We start from the raw sequence: 20,919 nt of genomic DNA on the forward strand, positions 1-20,919 counted from the left end.
TCAGCAAATAACTCAGCACTACTTAGGAGTTCATAAAATTGGCTACATTCATTGTAAATTTCAGACTCTAAGCTTTCAAATGACACCTATTTTAAGTTGATCAAGGTAATAGTTTTGAAAAATATTATGATTATTTATTTCGCAGCTAGGTGGCGCCTGCGGGGGAACACTCAGTTTTAGAGTGATAACTCAGCTCTGGTTAGGAGTTGATCAAAGTGATTAGATGCATTAAAAAGCTGAGATTCTAAACTTTAAAATGATACCTATTTTGTGTTGTTCCATTCATTGTTTGCATTGGTCTCTCCCATTCACTTTCAATGGCCCATTGAAACAATGGCCCACAAGGCCCTCAATGGCCCAGTGGAACACCACAAGTGTAACTCTGTGCCATATTATACAAAATAAAAGTTTTTCAAAACAAAATTCCTGGTGAAAAATTAAAGTACACTAGTGTGATCAACAGTGCCAATTTTCTTCAGATTTTATTTTATTTTTCCAAAAATTATTCAAAAATAAAAAAAAATTACTCAAAAAATGAGATGCCTACTCTCAGATAAATGAGGCCCACGATTAATCAGATGCAAATGGAAATACAAAACCAGTCCTAATTGAAAGAAAACAAGTTGACAAAAAGATTGAATCCAAGATTGGGTGAAAATATGGTATAATGAGTGATTTATAAGCTATTTTTTATAGGCGGGTCATTTTGACCCGGGAAGACCACAAGTGTGACTATGTACCATTTTTTACAAAATAAAAGTTTTTCAAAACAAACTTCCCGGTGAAACATTAAAGTAGACTAGTGTGATCAACAGTACCAATTTTCTAAAAAAAAAAAAAAAAAAAAAAAAATCCCAAAATTATAAAAAAATTACGTTTTTTTTACTCAAAAAATGAGATGCCTACTCTCAGATAAATGAGGCCCACGATTAATCAGATGCAAATGAAAATACAAAACCAGTCCTAATTGAACGAGAACAAGTTGACAAAAAGATTGAATCCAAGATTTGGTGAAAATATGGTATAATGAGTGATTTATAAGCTATTTTTTATAGGCGGGTCATTTTGACCCGGGAAGACCACAAGTGTAACAAGGTAACAAACCCCCCCCTAAAAAATTTTCAAAAAACATTTGAGAAGTAGTTATACCCTTTGGGAACAAAGTCACTAAGTTTCAGTCCAATGCAATAACATTAACTAGTATTTTTGGGAAAAAGAAAATCTTCTCCGGGTCAAAATGACCCGAAGACCACATGAGGGTTAAATGCATTGACACCTTATTAAGATTCACAAATGTTTAAGTTTTGCCATTTTACTCTGCTTTTAAATCTGTTTATATACTATATTATTATCACCCCAAAAAGAATATACAACAAAGTTATCTATATCCAGGCTGTTGAGCTCTGCTAAAACGTATTTAAACCTACCTGTTTACATTAGAGTAAAAAAATCTTCGGAATATAAAGATATTCAGGGAGAAATAGTTTTAACTTCCTGAGACCAAGAATTTTTATTTTATTTTATTTTTATTTAGTTTTTTTCATGTCATCACATTGTTTAAAGCACAAGAAACAAATGGTAAAAAAAAAAAAAATGTTTTGAAAAATGATATTTTATTCATATGTTATGCTATGTCCTCTGTAGTGGACACCAGGACTCAGTTGTTTAAAAAATAAAATGACATGAAATTATATGTATAGGCAAAAACAATGGGATTTTTTTTTTAATCATCAATAAATGTTGGGGTTTCAGGATTTATTTTAACTAAAATTTGTATAAAGATGATTTACAACTATGTTATGAAAGATATAATGGAATGAATTGATACACCATTTTACTTTATGCAATATGTGGGTAAAATGGCCATAAATTAATATTCCCATTCAATGCAATGTATCTATACACTGTATCTAATCTGCACATTAATGTGTTCTTGGAGCAACATTTAATGAAAAAAGAAGTGTAATAATTGGAGTCATAATTAGCAACATTTTAATAATAATATCTAATATTTCATAGGAATATTGATGTATAACTTATTTCCATATTCACTTGTTGTGTCTCCCAAAATGCCTGATAAACATGATTTAAGTCCTGATGTCCTCTACAGTGGACATATATGAAATAAATGTCCTGTTCTGTAACAGAAAGTCATTTTTTGATTTGAAACCCCATAACGTTTTCCTGAGATGTTGGTTTATGAAATGCAATGTGAAAAGTAGTCCGATTTAAATTATAATTACAATATATTATCATATTTCCATACGAACGCTACATTTGATCACTAAATTAATGTCAGACATTTTTAAAGACCAAGGATAAGTTGTTTTCATGGTGAAACCTCCAAACATTTGGTATCTCTGAAAAGTCCTGAATGTGCTCTTTACAGGACACCCAGGATGTGACATGTGACATGTATGATGTCAGAGAAATTCACTCAAATATAATGTCCACTACAGTGGACAAAAGTCTATTCCTGGGTCCCAGGAGGTTAACTAAGCAAATGTATCTAACTCAAGCTTACTCATTTACATGCACATGCCAAAATGACAAGTCCCGCCCCTTAAGCAAAATTATCTCAAACACAAAGCAGTGTGCTAATGTCTCTCTCTGCTGGATGGAGCCTGTTATTTCACCAGTATGGTAATGTTTCGCCAAAAGAACATGAATCAGCTCACCAAAAACCTGCATTTAAGCAGTGGATCTCAACTGGCAGGACGTGATCTTAAAGTTGGTCACAGCAGGTCTGTGCTGATCGCAAAAAGGAGGCAAAAACAAAGCTAAATCCAAATAATAAAAAGTCAAATGAATATAATCATATAGAGCAGTAAAATACATAATGTTATAGATTAAGAATTTAAAAAGTGAAGAGAAATACATTGGAATTTGTTTTGTTGTTGACGCCAAAAGTGAAGTAAAAGAAAATTCAACCCAATTAATCAATGCAAATTAAATTTTGTCTGATTTGCAATGGCTTATGAAAAACTTCCCAAATGTAACAAATTTAGCAGATTGAAATCTATTTTATTTATCGAACACTGGTATAAAATACCATTTGATGCATTTAATGCACATTTCTTGTACTCTTTGAGTGAGTATGTTGTATTTCCAAGGAGCAGCAGGCAGACGGACGGTTCAGTCCTGGGGGAGACCGAGGCAGCTGTGTCACCCTGCAGAGCCCGCGGGGCAACAGAGATGCGGCTTTTAATGTCCACTAATCCGGATTAGCTGCTCAAGGGACGGCGGAAAACATCCTCTCCTCACCCTACCAAATGCTTTCAGCAGGACCAATAAATAATGCACAGCACAAAGGGAGCAGGCAGGGGATAACATTTGGTTACTTACTGATGCGCCTTACAGTGAAGCTTTTATAATGGAAATGAGGGAGATTTCTTGTGGGAGAAACATGTGAGTGGGAATTCATATTTATTTCAAGCTAAATTGTCTGGTAGTCTGTTGGAGAGATGCTGGGAGAAAAGGACTGACATGAGGAAAAGGAAGCTGTCTGTGGTTCACCGTTACATGTTCTGCCACTAGATGGCGCTAGACACTACAGAAAACAAGTGGTGAGAATTCTCTGGTGGGGTGAGAAGGCTACAACTGAGAACACACACACACACACACAAGTCTGAAAGTCAAACATTAGATAAAGAAAAAACGCAGTACTTTCACAAAGTGAACAGGTGCAAAAGAGACTACAAAGAAAGACTGTTGCAAAATTGCCCTGTAGCACGTTGATCTAAATTTAGCCTTCAACATCTTCAATACCTACAAAGAGAATATTTAATCTGTGTGTTTGCTTTAGAGGCACAACATAACACTTAAAGACTTTTTCACAGCAATTCAATGTAAGAGTGTTTTTAGGGCCCAAGCGAACAAATCTGATTTGTTAAGTGAATCGGTTGGTTTGGACAGTTTATTTTCAATTAAATGAGTAAGAACCACTTTATTGTCTTAACATGCAAAATACTACATGGGACACTTTGTTTTTGTAGTAAAGCTGCAGTTTATCTGTATATTTTCACCACTCGCCATAAACTATACTACTTTAATAAAGGCTATAATTGGTATTTGCCCAAGAACATGAATTATTATGTGGGCGGCTATGTATATGAATGTAGGGACGCATTGATACATGACTGATACATTGACCACATGAATGTTGGCAAATCAAACAAACATACTGAACTTTGTGAGGCAAATCTGTGTCCTATTAGAATACAGCTTAAGAGACAGGCGCTGGGATTCACACATGTGGCTCCCGGAAGGACAAGAATGATATTTTCCATCCAGCTGGATAACATACATCTGCTACTGCTGTGACTGTGGTCAGGAACTCAGAACAAATCAAATCAGTGGTTTTCTAATGCTTGTCAAGAGTGTGTGTTGTGTGTTTCACAACTATCTTTGTGAGGACCGGTTTGATTTTTAGACCATCGGAGTGAGGACAAAGAGAGTAACATGAGGATATTTTGGCCGGTCCTCACTTTCTGAGAGCCCTTTAAAGGAGAACTTGGTAACTTTTTTAACGTAATAAAACTGTCTAGAAATCATTTGGATGGTTAAACAACCTGTTCTGGTGATACTGGTGACTTTCCCCGCTCCCCCCAGCGTTCCCAGGCGGAAAACCAACCTTGCAACTTGGGGACTACCGTCCCGGCAAGATAGAAATTGGAAGTCTCGTGAGAAGCGAGAACGAGAATGAGAACGAGCGCGAAACACAAATTGCTTTACGGCAATTCGACATAAACAAACACGCATGTATGATGTATTACCAGATTACCCACCTCGGTAGACATAGCTCCACACGATACAGTTGGCTTGCTCCGATCAAAACAAACGCACATGAGCAGCGGTAGAGAGGGGGAGGAGGCCGCCGCAAGTGAGTTTTTTACGACCGTGTTTTTTACGAAATATACCCCCCCCCCCCCCCCCCCCCCACAGCTGTAGGGGGAGCTCGTGGGGAAAACATGCGACAACAAAAGGGAAAATCAGCGAAGAAGTGAGTAGAGTTCGCTAGAGTTACCGAGTTCTCCTTTAAAGGCCTGTTTGAGGGTCAATATTTGGTTTTAGGGATAAAGTTATAATGAAGTTAAGGGTTTGGGTTTGGCACTTAGTTGAGATGGGTAGGGTTAGAGTAAGGAGCTAGAGATTGCATTGTATCAATAAATTTCCCCACATAGATGTACAAGAATGTGTGTGTCTGTGTGTGTGTTCATGCCTACGTTTGCAGATGTATTTGTCTGGTTATTCAAAAACCCAATGCATATGCATATATAATGCGTATATGCAAATCATACAATGACTTGTATACACTTCTATGTTGGACATGCTTTCAATTTCTACATTAAAATGTATTGTTATTTCTTGGTGTAACTGTCCAGACACTAGGGGTGTAATGGTACGTGTATTCCTACTGAAAATTTTCGGTATGGCTGCATGACAGCACAGTCACACTGAGCCGAAGCACAACCAAAACAACGTTCTTCCTCAAAATGCATGCAGTTTTGTTTTTTAACAGCTAGAGGGCCAAAAGTTACCTCTTAAGGGGTGGTTGAGTATGATTTCACTTTTCTAACTTTAGTTATTGTGTAATGTTGCTGTTTGAGCATAAACAACATCTGCAAAGTTACAATGCTCAAAGTTCAAAGCAAAGGGAGATATTTTCTTTTAAAGATGCTCTAAGCGATGTCACGCGTTTTTTAGGCCAATTTTTTTTTGTCACATACAGGAAAAAACATCTCACTATCCGCTAGCTGCCTGTCCCCTGAACACACAGTAAAGCAACACGGTCTCTGTAGACAGCCCAGGCTCCACAAACGGCAAGAAAAACAAACTGGCCCAGCCTGGACCACGAAACATAACAAACACTTTTCCAGCCAATAACCGACAATAATTATTTGTGGATTGGGTGGTTAGTGCGTATGCACATGAAGGGGGGTGTGGGGAGTGGAGGAGAGAGAAGCATGAAGAGGGAAGTTAGCTAGAGGAGAGATGTCCTAGACAACGACTAACGTTAAAATTTATATTCTTGAGGATTTTGATATGGCCGACACACGACCAAAGAGACGACGTTCCGATGAACAAATAACAAAGAAAAGGAGAAGGAGAAGGAACGTGCGAAGTCCCGAATTTACATCGGAAATGCGTTCAAAAGGTGGTGAGAACTCAGGTGGCTCTGTTTTTGCTGGACAGGTGGGTAAATCCAGTTTGGTTTTTCTAAGGCCACGTCCACACGAAGCCGGTGCGTTCCCGATCCGATATTTTTTTTTCCTCGTTATAAAAAAAAATTCCGTAAACACGGCGTCGTCTCAAGAAATATCTGCGTACACACGAAACCACTGAAACCGACTGAAAACGGTGTAGTATATATTCCAGACCAGTATGGGGCGCTGTAATTCTGCCACAGAGATACACTATACACGGAGAAGAAGACTTTGAGCATGCGCATAACCTTGCGCGCTGTATACGAACCAAGAAGAAGAAGACAAAGATTATCGCTTTTTGCTCACCACAGTTGCAGAGAAGCAATAGATTTTGCTGTAATAAAGCTAGTAGGCTTAGTAGCTTCTGCAGCACGAATACAATCATATAAGTCCGCTATTATTGTTGTTGCTGTTACTCGTGATACAGACGACACGTGATGTGATGACATCATCGTTTCACAAAATATACGGATTGGCTGTACACACGAAACCGCAAGGGTGTCGTTTTCAGATTTATCCACTTTGGGACCCGGTTTCAAAAAATAGCGGTTTCAGTCTCCCAAAACGCCGGATCCGTGTGGACGAAACGCCTATACGATAAAAAATTTATACGTATACAGCGAAACGCGTCTCCGTGTGGACGGGCCCTAAATGGTTAATGACTGTTTCAGGAAGCACGGAAGGGAGGGGGAGGGGGAGGGGGAGGGGACGGGATGAGGAGGAGGGAGGGTTGAGCTAGCCTCCGTTTTGTTTGACAATACTTTGAAAATCAACAAGAAGTGACGTCACCCAACATCGCTTAGATCACCTTTAAAGAAATTGCTTTTTAAGGACTACAACAAACAGCTGGTAGGGACTACACAACATTCCTCCCGGGTTAGTGACATCACTAACCCTAAAATTTACATAAACCCCACACCCGGGAATGCGATTTATATATGATCATGACAGAATATGCTAATCAATGACTAGAAGATAACAACACATAAGCTACATAAATTCATCAACTAACCATACAGAAACGTCCTGTTGCATTCTACATGATGTCACTTCTGGAGTCTCTCCATCATTGTCTGACTCCGGCTTGAACATAAAAGGCTAAACGTTTTTTTAATTTTCAGTGCATGTCTGTGTGAGGTAAAAGGACACAAGCTGTTGAAGCTCCGCCCTCTGTGCCGGGAGCAGCAGCTCATTTGCATTTAAAGGGAAAGACTCAAAAACGGTGCGTTTTTGCTTTCCCTCAAAAAGTGACAATTTTAACATGCTATATAAAAATATCTGTGGGGTATTTTGAACTAAAACTTCACATACACACATCAAAGACTTATTTTACATGCAAAGGGCATTATGAAAAGGGCATTATACCACCTCTTTAATGTTTTTGAAAGAGGTCTTTTACCCTCACCAAGACTGCATTTATTTGATCAAAAATACATAAAAAATTGTAATATTGTGAAATATTTGTACTATTTTATATTTTAATAAATTTTAAAATGTCATTTATTTCTGTGATTGCAAAACTGAATCTTCACCATCTTTACTCCAGTCTTCAGTATCACATGATCCTTCAGAAATGTGCTCAAAAACAAGTGTGCTGCTTAATATTTTTGTGGAAACAGTGATTAATTATTAATTCTTTGATGAATAGAATTTTGATCAATGTAATGCATCCTAATCATCCAGACAGTTCCTTTTTTTGTTGCTGAAAATTGTATAAACATTCTTTTTTTTCTTTGTTTTTTTTTGTATGAAGCTGACATGAAGAACTTGACCCTTTGAACTAGATTTATACATTTCATCATCATTATTTGTCATACATCCATTTGTCACAAACCCATGTTTCACAGTTATAATGGGATGTGTTCTTATCAGACCTGGTGTACTATGGGCCTGAAAAGTGAGTAATAAATGATGATTTGTCAGATAAATTATTTGCATGTCATAACTCACTGAAAAGAGGGGGGTCTGGAATCTCCAATCCCTCCAGTTCGCTCCAAGGGTGGTGGTAGCTCTTTGTGGCTCTCTGTGCACTGAGATCCCCCATCCGAGTGTGTGCCTTCAGCCAACACCAACTACAGCCAAACACACACACACACACAATTAATCACAAAGGCTTCAGGAAGAAACTCTCTAGACTAACTACTAGCCCTGCATAAGTAAGTAGACCAGCAGAAGGAAGAGAAGAGAGTGCATTTGTTTGAGCAGACAGGAGTGTGAAAAAAGGCATGTCAGTTCACTTGGCGGACTTCCTGGTAAAGGTCCTGGCAGCTATTTCAACATATTTCAAATCAGCAATAAAAAATGACCACAATGGTATGATAAATTATGCAGTCTTCGCTTAAATCACACACAAAAACACTATTTTTCAGGTTAGAGAGTACCCATAATGCCCAGTGAGGGTCGCGCTGAATGAATACCCACATCTGACCAGAAGATAGCGCCTGCAGCTGAATCATCCATCCATTTTCCAAACCACTGGTCCAATGTGGGTACAGCGTAATATCATACAGAAAACATTAATCTTGAACTCTATCATGGAAACTATGTACAACCCTTAATTAAACAATGTAATAATCGATTACCAAGGAATTTATACATTCTTTGTACATCCATGATAGAGTTCAAGATTAATGTTTTCTTTACTACTGGAGCTGCCAGTTTGCTACGTTTTAAAATGATTATTAAACTGCAAGCACAAACTATGCAAACACGGCAGCCCTTCCGGTGCACTCAGTGTCCGAATTCCCTCACTGGTTTTCATTCACTCCTTCAAGTGGACTATATTAGTGGATTGATTTAGGGAATAGTGAATGAGGGTATGGGGGAGATTTCGAAAACAGCTTATGAGTGGTCAGACTCCTCTTCATTTAATCAAAAAGGGGTCTTAAAATGTAGTACAGTGCTTTCATGATCCAAATAATGGAGGATAGATGTGGATACCTAAGGCTACTCATAAAAAACACATTCTATTGTTTATATTCTCTACAAAAAAACAATGATAAAACTTTAGAGAACGGCAGAAATCCAGTACACTATGGTAATTAAAGCAGTGATCGTGATATAGTACACTGAAGGTCTCCGTGTTTGGACACTCAGCAGGCGATGAAGCACATATTTTAGTGCTGCACAGCTCAATGTCATGCATCTCAGCATGTCTGTGCAACTCTCTGCAGCTGGAGGCTCGCTGGAGTCCACTAACCTGTATTTTGCACCTCACACCAACTTTAACCAACACACAGGTATAACAGCTGCTTATAATAGTGTAGATATGTTTTAGAGCTGATAATCTGATTAATTATTATTCCTCGGTTTTGCCGTCACTATCAAAGGTAAATATTCAAACAATCCTGTATTTTTGTCCTTATCCCATATCTGGTTTCCCAGGTTGGCCAGCTGAAATGTGTCTGTATGTTTTTGATTCAGTAAAAAGAGCCACTCATAAGAACCATTCATTCAGGAATCAGACTACACTGGCCACGCTGTATTTATTTGCTTGACTAAAAAGTGATGGTTTATAAGTGTGATTTGTTTGGAAATCTAACTATACCGGTTGTACTATATGTTTTTGATTCATTAAAAAGAGCCAGTTCATAAGAGTCATTTGTTCAAGAATCAGAACACACTGGTCACAGTGTTTTGTTTGGTTCACTAAAACAAACCAGTTCATAAGATTCATTAGTTCAGGATCTTTTTAATTCAGGAAAAAAAAAAAATTTCTTTGAGAATCCAATTACACCGGCCATGCTGAATGTTTTGGATTCCGTAAATAAGAGCCAATTCATAGGATTCATTCACTTATCAGACTACACAGGTCATGCTTTTGGTTTAAATGGATAGTTCACCCAAAAATGAAAATTCTGTCATTAATTATTCACCCACATGTCGTTCCAAGCCCATAAGATTTTCGGAACACAAATGATCTTTTTTGATGCAATCTGACAGCTTTCTGTCTAAAATTAACTAAAACAAAAATGTTGGCGCTTCAAAAAGTTCATAAAGAGATCGTAAAACTAATCCATATGATTTGAATATGACATTTTTCTGAAGAGACACGATCCTTTTATATGATGTACAGATTTAATATAGTCTTTTATTCTTAATAACGTGCTGTGTAACACGAGAATGAACCTCATTGGTTCTCGCAAGATAAGCAAACATGCTTGAGCTTCCATTTATCATAACTGATGTGTGAGTTGATGAATATTTATATGTGAGCTGTTCGGGAATCTAATTATACTAGTTGTCCAGTATGTTTTTGACTAACCAAATAGAGTCTGTAAATAAGAGTAATTTGTTTGGGAATCTAACTACACTAATTGGGTTGTGTGTTTTTGATTCACTAAAAACTGCCAGTTCATAAGAGTATGAGTATTTGTACAGGAATCGGATTACCACTAAAAAGAACTCCACTAAAACCAGCTTAGGCCTGGGGTTTTTTTCAGCAGGGTTGATATATTTATATTTTGCAATGTCACAATCTATCCAAGACAGAGAGGAGGGGACCATTCGTCTCACTTACCCAGGACACCACTCTGCCGTTGAAGCAGGGCAGCTTGGCGTTATCATCAGAGATTTCTTCTTTGACGACTCTGCAGGAAAGAACACAAACTGTTAGGGACTCTGTGAGACCAGCACCCAGGATTGCACATCAGTTCACGTCTATTTGCAAAAGCTGAGGCATACTGAAAGCATGTCACGCTCAAACAGCGGAATTTTCCACTTAGCTCTCAACTGCTGGCTGCTCATGATGAGAATGCTGAACGCCCCTGTTGACCGACTACTCTATTGAAAACTACTCCGTTTTAACGGGCCTCATTAGTACCTCATGCACATTTCAGATTACCTACTAAAACTGCTGTTGCTGGACCGAGAGAGTGGCTTAGTATACATGCACATCTAATATTTTTCTAAATGTGTGCACATTTATGAGTATTGAGGGTATATATATACTGTATATATATTCAAGTGTAGGCACATTTATATGTGTGAAAGGTGTCAGGGCACAAGAGGTTATTAATAGAGTGAGTGAGTGTGTTAGCAGAGTGTCCATCCTAGGCTGTAAATTCCCTACACAAATACCACACAGTTACCCTTTAACCCTTCCAGTCGAGGTTCAGCAATCACACACCTGCTGGTCTCTTGTCACTGTGTGCAGGACTAGTACATACACAAAAAACCACATGAGACTGACAAAACCACTAAAGGGAAGGCTTGATTCGCAGTCTGACAAAGCAGGATTAAGGATGCACAACATATCTTTGACCGTATTGGTAAAACGACCATGAGATCGTTCAAATTTCAACAGAAGATATAATGAATCAGAAATAAAGCTGTCTTTAAAAAAAAAAAATATTATATTCCATATTTGTAATGCTGAAAAATCCAATAATTAACTCTAAATATACCTGTATTAAAACATTCACATATGAATAACCACAAAAATTACACTAATTTCTCACAAGCCAACAAGTACAACACATAGTCACTTGCGGTTCATTAAGTGAGTCTTACATTGCAAGTTCACCAACTGACTGATTCACAAGTGTCACTGATTCACTAAAGAAAGCCGATTAATAAAAGTCATTAGTTCATGAAACGGACTACACAGGCAACGCTGTGTTTTTGATTTACTAAAAAGAGCCGGATCAAAATATTATTTTGTTCAGGAATCAGATAATTGGTTGTGTTGCATTTGTTTGGTTCACTAAAAAAAAGAACTGGTTCAAAAGAGTCATATGTTCAAGAATCAGACTACACTGGCCATGCTGTATGCTTTTGGTTTACTAAAAAGGGCAGGATCATAAGAGTCATGGGTCGTGGAAGTAGAGTGTTCGCCCGGGCCTGGTCCCAGATTACTTTTGAGCAATCTCAATTCAAACACACACGTGGTCTTTTTTTATGAATGACAATGACGATTCTTGCTATATCTATAAAACAATTGAAATTACAATCATACCGCACTTTCACACTGCAGCTGAGCCAGAGAGAGCAAATGTTAAGCTTTAAAGGTGCATTGCGCAACATTTCATGTTAAAAATACCCGTTTTTCGAACCCATACATGCTTAAACAATTGCCTGATGGGCTGAATGAGCCCTTCTATGATCACTGCGATTGCCTCTATAATCCTGTTCAGTAAAATAAATAAGAGGGATTCGGGACGGAATCGACTGGGCGTGACGTCATGCGCGTTCACGCTCACCTGGCTATGTCTGGCAGGTTTGTGTATTCGCCGCCATTATCCGCATCAGCGAAGACAACTCAAGCGACTTTTGCAAAAGTAGAAGATGGATTCAAAGAGACCGGCTTCTAGTTCATCCCAAACCCCAACGCAAACTCCACGTAACCGCGTGCACAACTCTGGTTGCAGTTTCGTGTGTCGCCAGAAGGGGGCATAGTTCTGCAAAAACTCAGAGACTTGCGCAATGCACCTTTAAATAAAGATTGTATCTATTACATTGTTATGCCAGTAGGTGGCAACAAGTGACTGTTAAAATGTATTTGATATATAAATGAATCATTCATTCAAGAGATTTGTTCAAAAATCCTATATTGTGTGAGCACCATAATGAAAATCATTTGGTTCTGTTTTTTTTTTCTGTTCCCAATTTTCAGTAAGATCTCAAAGCTCTGCTTCTGCAATCAAAAGTCACGTTTCAGGAACTCAAACATTTATTATCAAATTCTTCAAATACCAAACAACAAATATGCCAACAATTGTTTCATTTGTTTCTATTTCTCATAGGGACTTTTGAGACAAACATCTGAGAACTGTTGCAAATGACTGTGAGGTATGACTGTGTAATTTATGTTGTAGAACAAAACGGGAAAGTGTCTGCGGACCACAGTAACCACAGACCTTATTTTAATCATAAATCGAACACAGCCACTCTAAAAACCCATTCGATGTTCCTGAGGGAACAAATTCACCCTCCGTGTTTGCCTACTAACTGATGTCATGCCCGAACATCCCAATATAGCATCTTTGCTCTTTTTTGCCACTTCTACATCCATAGCAGCTTGTCATTTTCTAATGATTTCTAACAATTTTAGAACTTTGTATCACATCACTTCTTACATTAATGTCTCTTTTAGTGCTTGTGTTGAAGCATTCCTTCAAATCCCCAATGTATTAAAGCATCTGCTAAACGAATAAATGTAGCCTAGATGCAATATCAGTAATTATATTTCAGCCATAACAAAAATATCAACATTGTGCAGTCCTAAAATGTGTTGACAGAGCACTGTGACTTGAGAAATTCCAGAAGTCTGTCGTAATTGTAACGTCTTCCTCTCTGCTCCTCCAGAACTTCCAGGTCACGTGACCCACACGGCTGTGAGACTGAGGAGGTGAGTTGAATGGGACTGAAGGATGATGATAACATGGTCTTGTGGAAGGAGTTATAAAACAAGTAGAGTTTCTACAGCCTGTCCGAGCGTCCTGAGCCCAGCACAGGAAACTGGGGTGTAACTCTAGTCATGGGTAGGAAGTGTTTGTGTCCTCTCAAGAGGTCTTTACAATATACAGCAACATACAGCGAGGGCCGTGGGGGTGGCCATAAGGAAGTGTGGTCTGTCCAAACTTGTGAGGGAAGGTAACGCCTTTGGTTACAAACTGGAGTACAAAGCTGTTCTTTGGAGTACCGGTAATAATATTGTCTTAACACATAATTTTTTTTTTTGAAGCTATAACAAAGTTTCTTATAAGGACAGTTCTCTCTCAAACATTAAAAATCAGTCATTATTTGCTCACCCTCATGTTGTTCCAATCCAAACCTGTATGACTTACTTCTTTTACACAAAAGATATTGCTTTTTTTTGTCCATGGCATGCAATGAAAAGCCAATGTTGTTTGGGATGGACCCCACTGTAATCAATTTTATGGACTTTTTTTTTTTTTAAATCGGTGCACAGAAGAATGTCATACAGGTTTGGAAAAACATGAGGGTGATTAAATGATGACTACATATTAATTTGGGGGTGAACTATCCCTTTAAGCAAGCAATAAAATATTAAGAATCAGAATAAAAATAATACATGATTTGCATTATCTGAAGGAAATGCTATATGTGGTTGCCAGAGCATTGCTTTGTAGTTACTAAGGTGTATGTAGTAAAGAAAATATTAAACAAGCAGAAATATTAGAAAAACAAAAACTAATAAAAATGACAAAAGCACATCAAATTACTAAACCTTAAATAAATAAATAAAAAACTGAACATATAAAAAAATATATTAAATACTATAATAGTAAAAATAAAAATAAAGTTAAAAAAAATAGTAAAAGAAACAAACTCTCCTCAAAAAGGTACAATTTAAGGTACAATTTAGGGCTGCACGATATATTGAAAAAAAGGTTCTATTTTACAAATGTACAAACTTTTTTTTTCAAATGCGACAAATATTGCGATTCACCAGATGACTTGAATAGCTCTATTTGGAAAGAAAGAATTAATCATTCTAGAATGATTGGGGTGATTTTGTAGGACAGCGAATCTGCATAGAAAATAATAAACAAATTAGAAATATAGATAAATACAATAGAACAAAGATATAAATGTAATAAACAGTTCTTTATGTTTTTCAGGTAAGTCTAACAGTATTTAAGTTCAGAAATTGAATAATAAACATAAACAAACATAAAGTAGCCTACCACTATACTCTTCACTGTATTAATTAAATAGTGATTTCCTCTTTGTATATTGTTGCTTGATTAACATTAATGACACAGACAGCGGCAGGAATATTAGGCCGAATGTACAGATCCAATATAAAGATCCGCATCCGTTTTCTTTCTCAATTGTTTACATTCACGTAAGCCATAAGCAACTGTGTTTACGAAGATACTCGCCAAGATGAGACAGGCATTCTGACACAATTTTTGTGTGTATGTGTCCGTTTAAGCACAAATACATCATATCCTATGTAAACAAGAAATTGTTAAAGGAGCCGTATGTAAGATTGTGGCCAAAACTGGTACTGCAATCACTTTCAAATTACTGTAGAGCGGTGTATCCCCTCCCCCTCCCCCCTGACTCGAGGTTGCCAGATAGGCTGCAGGATCCAGCAGGAACGTTTGTAGCTGCAGCTGTGGTAACTAGAGCTGAGCTGGCAACCCCGATGCCGAAACACTACTGACTTCGTGATTGGTAGAGAGGTGGAGGGTGGAGCTTCAGGCCAAAACACAACATGACAACATCAACATCAGTTGAGGGCTGCAACTTAACTTTTAAATGACAATATCCTGGCCGGACTACTGTTGTCAGTGATATAAGTATTTGAAATGAACATGATTTCTTAATGTCTAGTGACATATCAGGGCCATTTTATGATTAATTGAATTACATTTCTTACATACAGCTCCTTTAACTAGGGCTAGGCTATTACTTTATTGCAGTTATGTTATCAATGCATGTGTGGATGATACCACAAAAGACCATTTTGCAAAAATAAATATATAAACAAACAAACACATAAATCTCATGAGGAAGCATGCCCCGAGAGAGACCCCACTGAACGGTTCACTCTTCAACCCCCCCAATGTTCAAGCCAAAAATAATGCCCTTGAATGTGACTATCGTGGATGCGCACATGGCGATATCAATGCTAAAACTATATATTGTGCAGCCCTAGCACAATTCATGTTTCATTGCCCAATTAGCCTTACTAAAAAGAGTAAAAGAGATGCAAACACCATTGATGACATCATCCCAGTGAGATCTAGCAGACGAAGGCACATGCCCTCATTCAGAAATCTAGGGCTTTTCTGACTAGCAACCACATGGTCATGATATCATTTATCAGGGATTGCCTGTGTTGTGGGACTGCGGCCCAGCTCAGTGCGATCCTATAACAAATTATCAGGGCTGAGACGAGAGCCATCCCAGTCCGATTAATGCCCGACAATCATTCAGTGAATGAGACCATGAGATTATTCACTTAAAGCTGTTAAGTACAGAGTGATATATCACTTCCAGTCAAACGCCAAACACATCCTTCTGCATAACACACGCGACAGAAACGCTTTAAAAATGAAACACAACTGAAATCTTTCTGCGAAGTCAATGGGGGTCTGATAAATAATACATCAACCTGGCCTGACACCAAAGAATCCATTACCAGGTAACCATTAGTTAAAACACAAGAGCTTTGTATGCAACTACTTAAAAGTGAAGGAAATCCATCTGGAGTCTTCATTCATATCTTGTTACACACATCAGATTCATTTAAGATTATGTTATCCAACAATCACACGCAGCAGCAGCAGCGCAGCAGAGGTAAATGGCACAAATCGGCCCTCAGAGAGATGGTGTTTAGGGGGTCTGCCCTCAAAGCTTTGAGCAAAGGTTTACAGGGGTATTAACAGACTGTGGTGGATAATATCAGAAGTTATTATCAGAAGCAGCAGAATGTTGTTTATTATTACGGAGGACACACACAGTGGAGATCTGTGGCAGTAACAGTGGGATTATCGATGTTTATGTTGGACGCTGTAGGGCTAGTTATGATGTGATAATAAGGGGTGTGTCTCTACACCATCCCAGAGTTCTTAGGTTCATCTCATCGCTGATCTGTGAATGTAAATGTTCACTAGCCCACATTACAGAGGCCTAAGACCATCTTTTGTGCATTTGAGATCTCAAAAGACTTGTACTGGTTGCATTTCTTCCTGCTTCGTGAATGGTTGAAGAATGAACAATGCAAGGCTGTCTAAAAATAATGTTTGCCGCATTTAGCCGCACACAAAATAAATCAACTCCCGCTGGGATGCATTTATGGTTCTGAAATGTGTCCAGATCCAAGTTTGTAGTCGGCATGCTGAAACTCAAAGTATCCTATTTGCACTGACAAAAATGATTGGAATAGGTTTTACAAGAAAATTCAAGTTTTACCTCGAAATTTCAAGTTTACTTGCTGTAATTATTTGTGAAATTTCCTATAAATTTCTGAGTGAAAACTGTTCCAATTTGTTTTTTAGTGTGTAGGCCCAAGTTTGCTACTCCACATTTTAACATAAAGTAGCTAAGGAGAACTAGCAGTCAGGTTTTGAAGGTCAAGCGTCGTTTGTTCTCGCAGTCTGCTTCACAGTCACCAGGGCCAACTGAGCGCTCAGTGCTAGGTGTGACAGGAAAGCAACACTGTTAGTAAACTATCCTATGCTAACAGGAAAAGCAAGTTTTTTGAAAGGTCATGCTAGAACACCAACATCATGCGTTGTGGTGAATAAGAGAATTTAAAAGCGTCTGATGAAGGTGGAAGATCAATTGCCTCAGCTATGTAGGATTAAAGAGGCCTTCAATTCAAATTGTGACAATTAACCACATTCTCTACTGGACCGGAGCATCTCCATCCAAGACACATCACTAAACATCTGTGCCTGTTTGTCTGTGTCTTTTAAGATCAAATGAGACAGTCATCTCTGAACCTAAATAAGGGATCCAGAATCTATAACATGACATGCGAAGCCTAGATCAAATCCATGTATTTATCCATCCATGACATTACATATATAAGCAGATACTCTTTATGATAAACAGGGAATACCATTCGCAAACCTTTTTTACTTTCATAATGTGATGTATTTTTGAACAAAACAGGATATTCAGGGAGAAGAAAAATGTATGGGCGGAACTTGGATCGTGATAAATAGATGATTGGATCGTGATAAGTAGATGTTATTGAATGAAACCAAACCAAATGTTTGCTAAAATAATGATACACAGCTGTTTGGCTACTGGTTAACAATATGCCTCTAGTCATTTCAGAAGGAGTTATAAAAACAAACCTTTTTTTGGGCAGCAATGAATCATTTAAAATAAACACAAAAATGTGCATTAAGATTGTTGCAATGTTTTACACTAGCCTTAATGATAACAAAACATTGTTGGAACCACAGTTCACCTGATTTTAAAGACCTCGAGCATTTAAAGCAACAGACATTACTTATAATAAATAGAACTTTATCATGTATTGGAGTGGTGGACGCTAATATAGCTATCATAATAGTTATTTTTCATGGTGTGAACAGGCCTTTATTCAGTTCAACTGACTTAAGAAAAATCATTTAAAAGTAACTCATCAAGTAACTCAACATACTCAGCTAGAAGACTGTTTATGGCAACATAAAATAAAAATATAGGTACTATATAGATATCAGCAGCAACCATAATTAAAAAAAAACCTCAAATGCCACCCAGAATTTATTGTGTTTGTATCTACTGAGAAATTAATTGCTTGTAATTATGCACTTGTATTTCTATTGCTATTATAATTACATTTAATAGCATGTAACATGTACATGTTTCTGTTAAATAATAATTTCTGTTAGAATAAACATATTTAATTGTACTACAGCTTCAATAATGTTAGAATAGAACTCAAATCACTAGTTGACCTATATTGTAAACGAATATGAACACTTCTCAAATCTGACTCGGTTTCAAAATGAACAATGTTTAACAATATAATAGAAAGCTGAAATGACAGTTGCTCGTTTTATCTGCAGCCTGTTTGCCATTTAGGCAACTAATCCATATACATGTTGGGTGACACTGACAAATTAGAAAGTGACTGCTATGCCTTGCAGCTGCGGGTTCACTGCAGTCTCTCACTTCCCCTCAATTAACCTCAGTCTATTAGTGGTGATTTTGAAGTGACAGAAAATGACTGAAATTCTGCTATACTAATGAGTTTGCAGTCTGAACAAATTAGGACCTGTGAGATGTTCAGTGGATTTCAAGATTATGTTTGATGTCTTCCTTTGATCTGGTCAACACTGGTCAGTGTATGAACACACATACCTGTCTAACATGGCAAGGTTAATTAACGTAATTCTCCCCTCTGGGTGATATGAGTGTGTTTGTTTTAGTCATAAAAGGAGCTGTCACCTTTAAAAGATCAGACTGACTTTGTCATGTCATGTTCAGGTTTTCTATGACGATGCCTCTGATGGCCAGGCCTTAACTTCAAAAGATTCAAACTCGAGAGAAACCAGAGCACAAGTCACTGTCAAAAGGAGTTACATCACAAGACACTGTATTAGGAAAACACCATGATATATTTGCACCATGTGGACAACTCCAAGCATGCGACTGGAGTTGACAAAATTAGCTCTGTTGCAGTGCATGTGTGGTGCTGTGGCAAGCCATTTAACATTTATTCATTAAAACTAACTAGTATTTATTATGTTACTAGTACTTATTTTAAAATCACTGGTAAGTATTCAAATAGTGACTGGTATATTTTTCAATTTCACTAATAACTAGATACAAGCACTTCATATGTGACATTCAAATATTAATAGGCCTTTTTGCTACTAGTCATCTTATGTAAATAGCAACTAGATTATATTTACACTTTGTAGTAGTTACTACTTAGATGCTATTTATACTTATAAATAGTGGCAGATACTATTTGCACCTCAGTGTTGTTACATTAAACGTATATGCAATAATAACAGAGGGTAAATTATTATATTTATTAAAATTATTAAACGGATGGGTCAATAAAGCCCTCCCAACACCTAACTCTAACCAATAAACACTTTACTATTAAACACAAATTAGACACTTTAGTACAACTTTTCGAATATTTTCTTCATTATTGAAAATAAATCCCTTTTCCGATCTGATATGTGATAGTAGAACAGTTTGGCCATAGGCGGCCGGATACGAACATTGGATTACTTACTAGTAATTAAATAAGGTACTTTTAACAATGAAAAGGCTGTAGTAAGGATGCTGCCTTACTTGGGTGGGGTGATTCACTTTACACCATTCACTAAAGACTTGCTTTCTGCTCACTGATCCATAAGATCCATAGACTTCATACATCATATTATTTATATTGTTGATAAATATTCCTGCCATGTTTCAACTCAGCAGCTCGCGTATCGTGTAATTCAGAGTTTTCCACTTGTAAATACAACTTCACTTTGTCATCCTGTGATCGAAACTCGAAATTACGATATTCCGACACTAGAAGGGCACATAAATGCTACGACGGCTTGCCACAGTGGTGGTGGGTTCTGACTTCTGAGTCGAGCACACGCACCCGCGCAGGAACGCGCACTTTAGAACACGGGTTCAAAGCAGGTGCCAGCAGCAACAATGTAACAATGTAACAACGTCACAACGAAAAAGCAAACGTTCTAAATGCTTTCCAGGTTTTGACAGCGTCTATAAGGCATGTGGCTGCCATAATCCTGTGTCGATGATGGGTGTGATCGTGGTTGTTGAAAAGGCTACGAACACACACAACAATATGAGCAAATCATAATTCCACCTACTTACCCGAAATCCTGATCCATAGATTTGAAAAAGAATTTATAACTGTTGACCGGACGGTTATTAAGGACATTTTTAAAATCCGCCAACGTGACTTTTTCCGGAGAAACCGTCAGTTTCACTAAATAAGGGGTTTCTTCTTCGTCGATATGGTATATAATTTTGGTCTCCGCCATGAGTAGGCTTATGTGGGTAGGACAATCATTGACAGAAGAAGGAGCAAGGGTTGCAGCAGCGCGATACAAAATATATTTGTAGACTATAACTCGTCAAGTGTCATTAATGCGTTATAAGGCGACATTGCTGGTTGCCGGTTTCACGTAGGCAAACAAAAATCCTGGTCTTGGACGGAGCGAGCGGTTCCAGACATTCTCGAAGCTTGCGTGTCTCTATCACGGCGTCAATGTTTCTCTCTGATCGCCAGTAAAAC

General features: G+C 37.7%; 1 protein-coding gene across 4 annotated transcripts in view; it reads right to left on the reverse strand.

Moving 5' to 3' along the window:
- The window catches only part of dvl1a (dishevelled segment polarity protein 1a), a 39,460-nt gene extending 18,541 nt beyond the window's left edge, over positions 1–20,919 (reverse strand). For 2 of the 4 annotated variants that reach the window (XM_084428337.1, XM_084428336.1), the window contains exons 1-3: positions 20,496–20,919; positions 10,726–10,795; positions 8,157–8,278 (exon numbers count right to left, since the gene is read on the reverse strand). In XM_084428337.1, the coding sequence (XP_084284463.1) occupies positions 8,157–8,278; positions 10,726–10,795; positions 20,496–20,665 (362 nt within the window). In that variant the 5' untranslated portion in view covers positions 20,666–20,919. The remainder of the gene's footprint in view (positions 1–8,156; positions 8,279–10,725; positions 10,796–20,495) is intronic. The other 2 variants (XM_084428335.1, XM_084428334.1) reach the window with 1 other exon arrangement.

This window comes from Rutilus rutilus, assembly GCF_951802725.1.
Source record: "Rutilus rutilus genome assembly, chromosome: 13".
Classification (NCBI taxonomy): Eukaryota; Metazoa; Chordata; class Actinopteri; order Cypriniformes; family Leuciscidae; genus Rutilus; species Rutilus rutilus.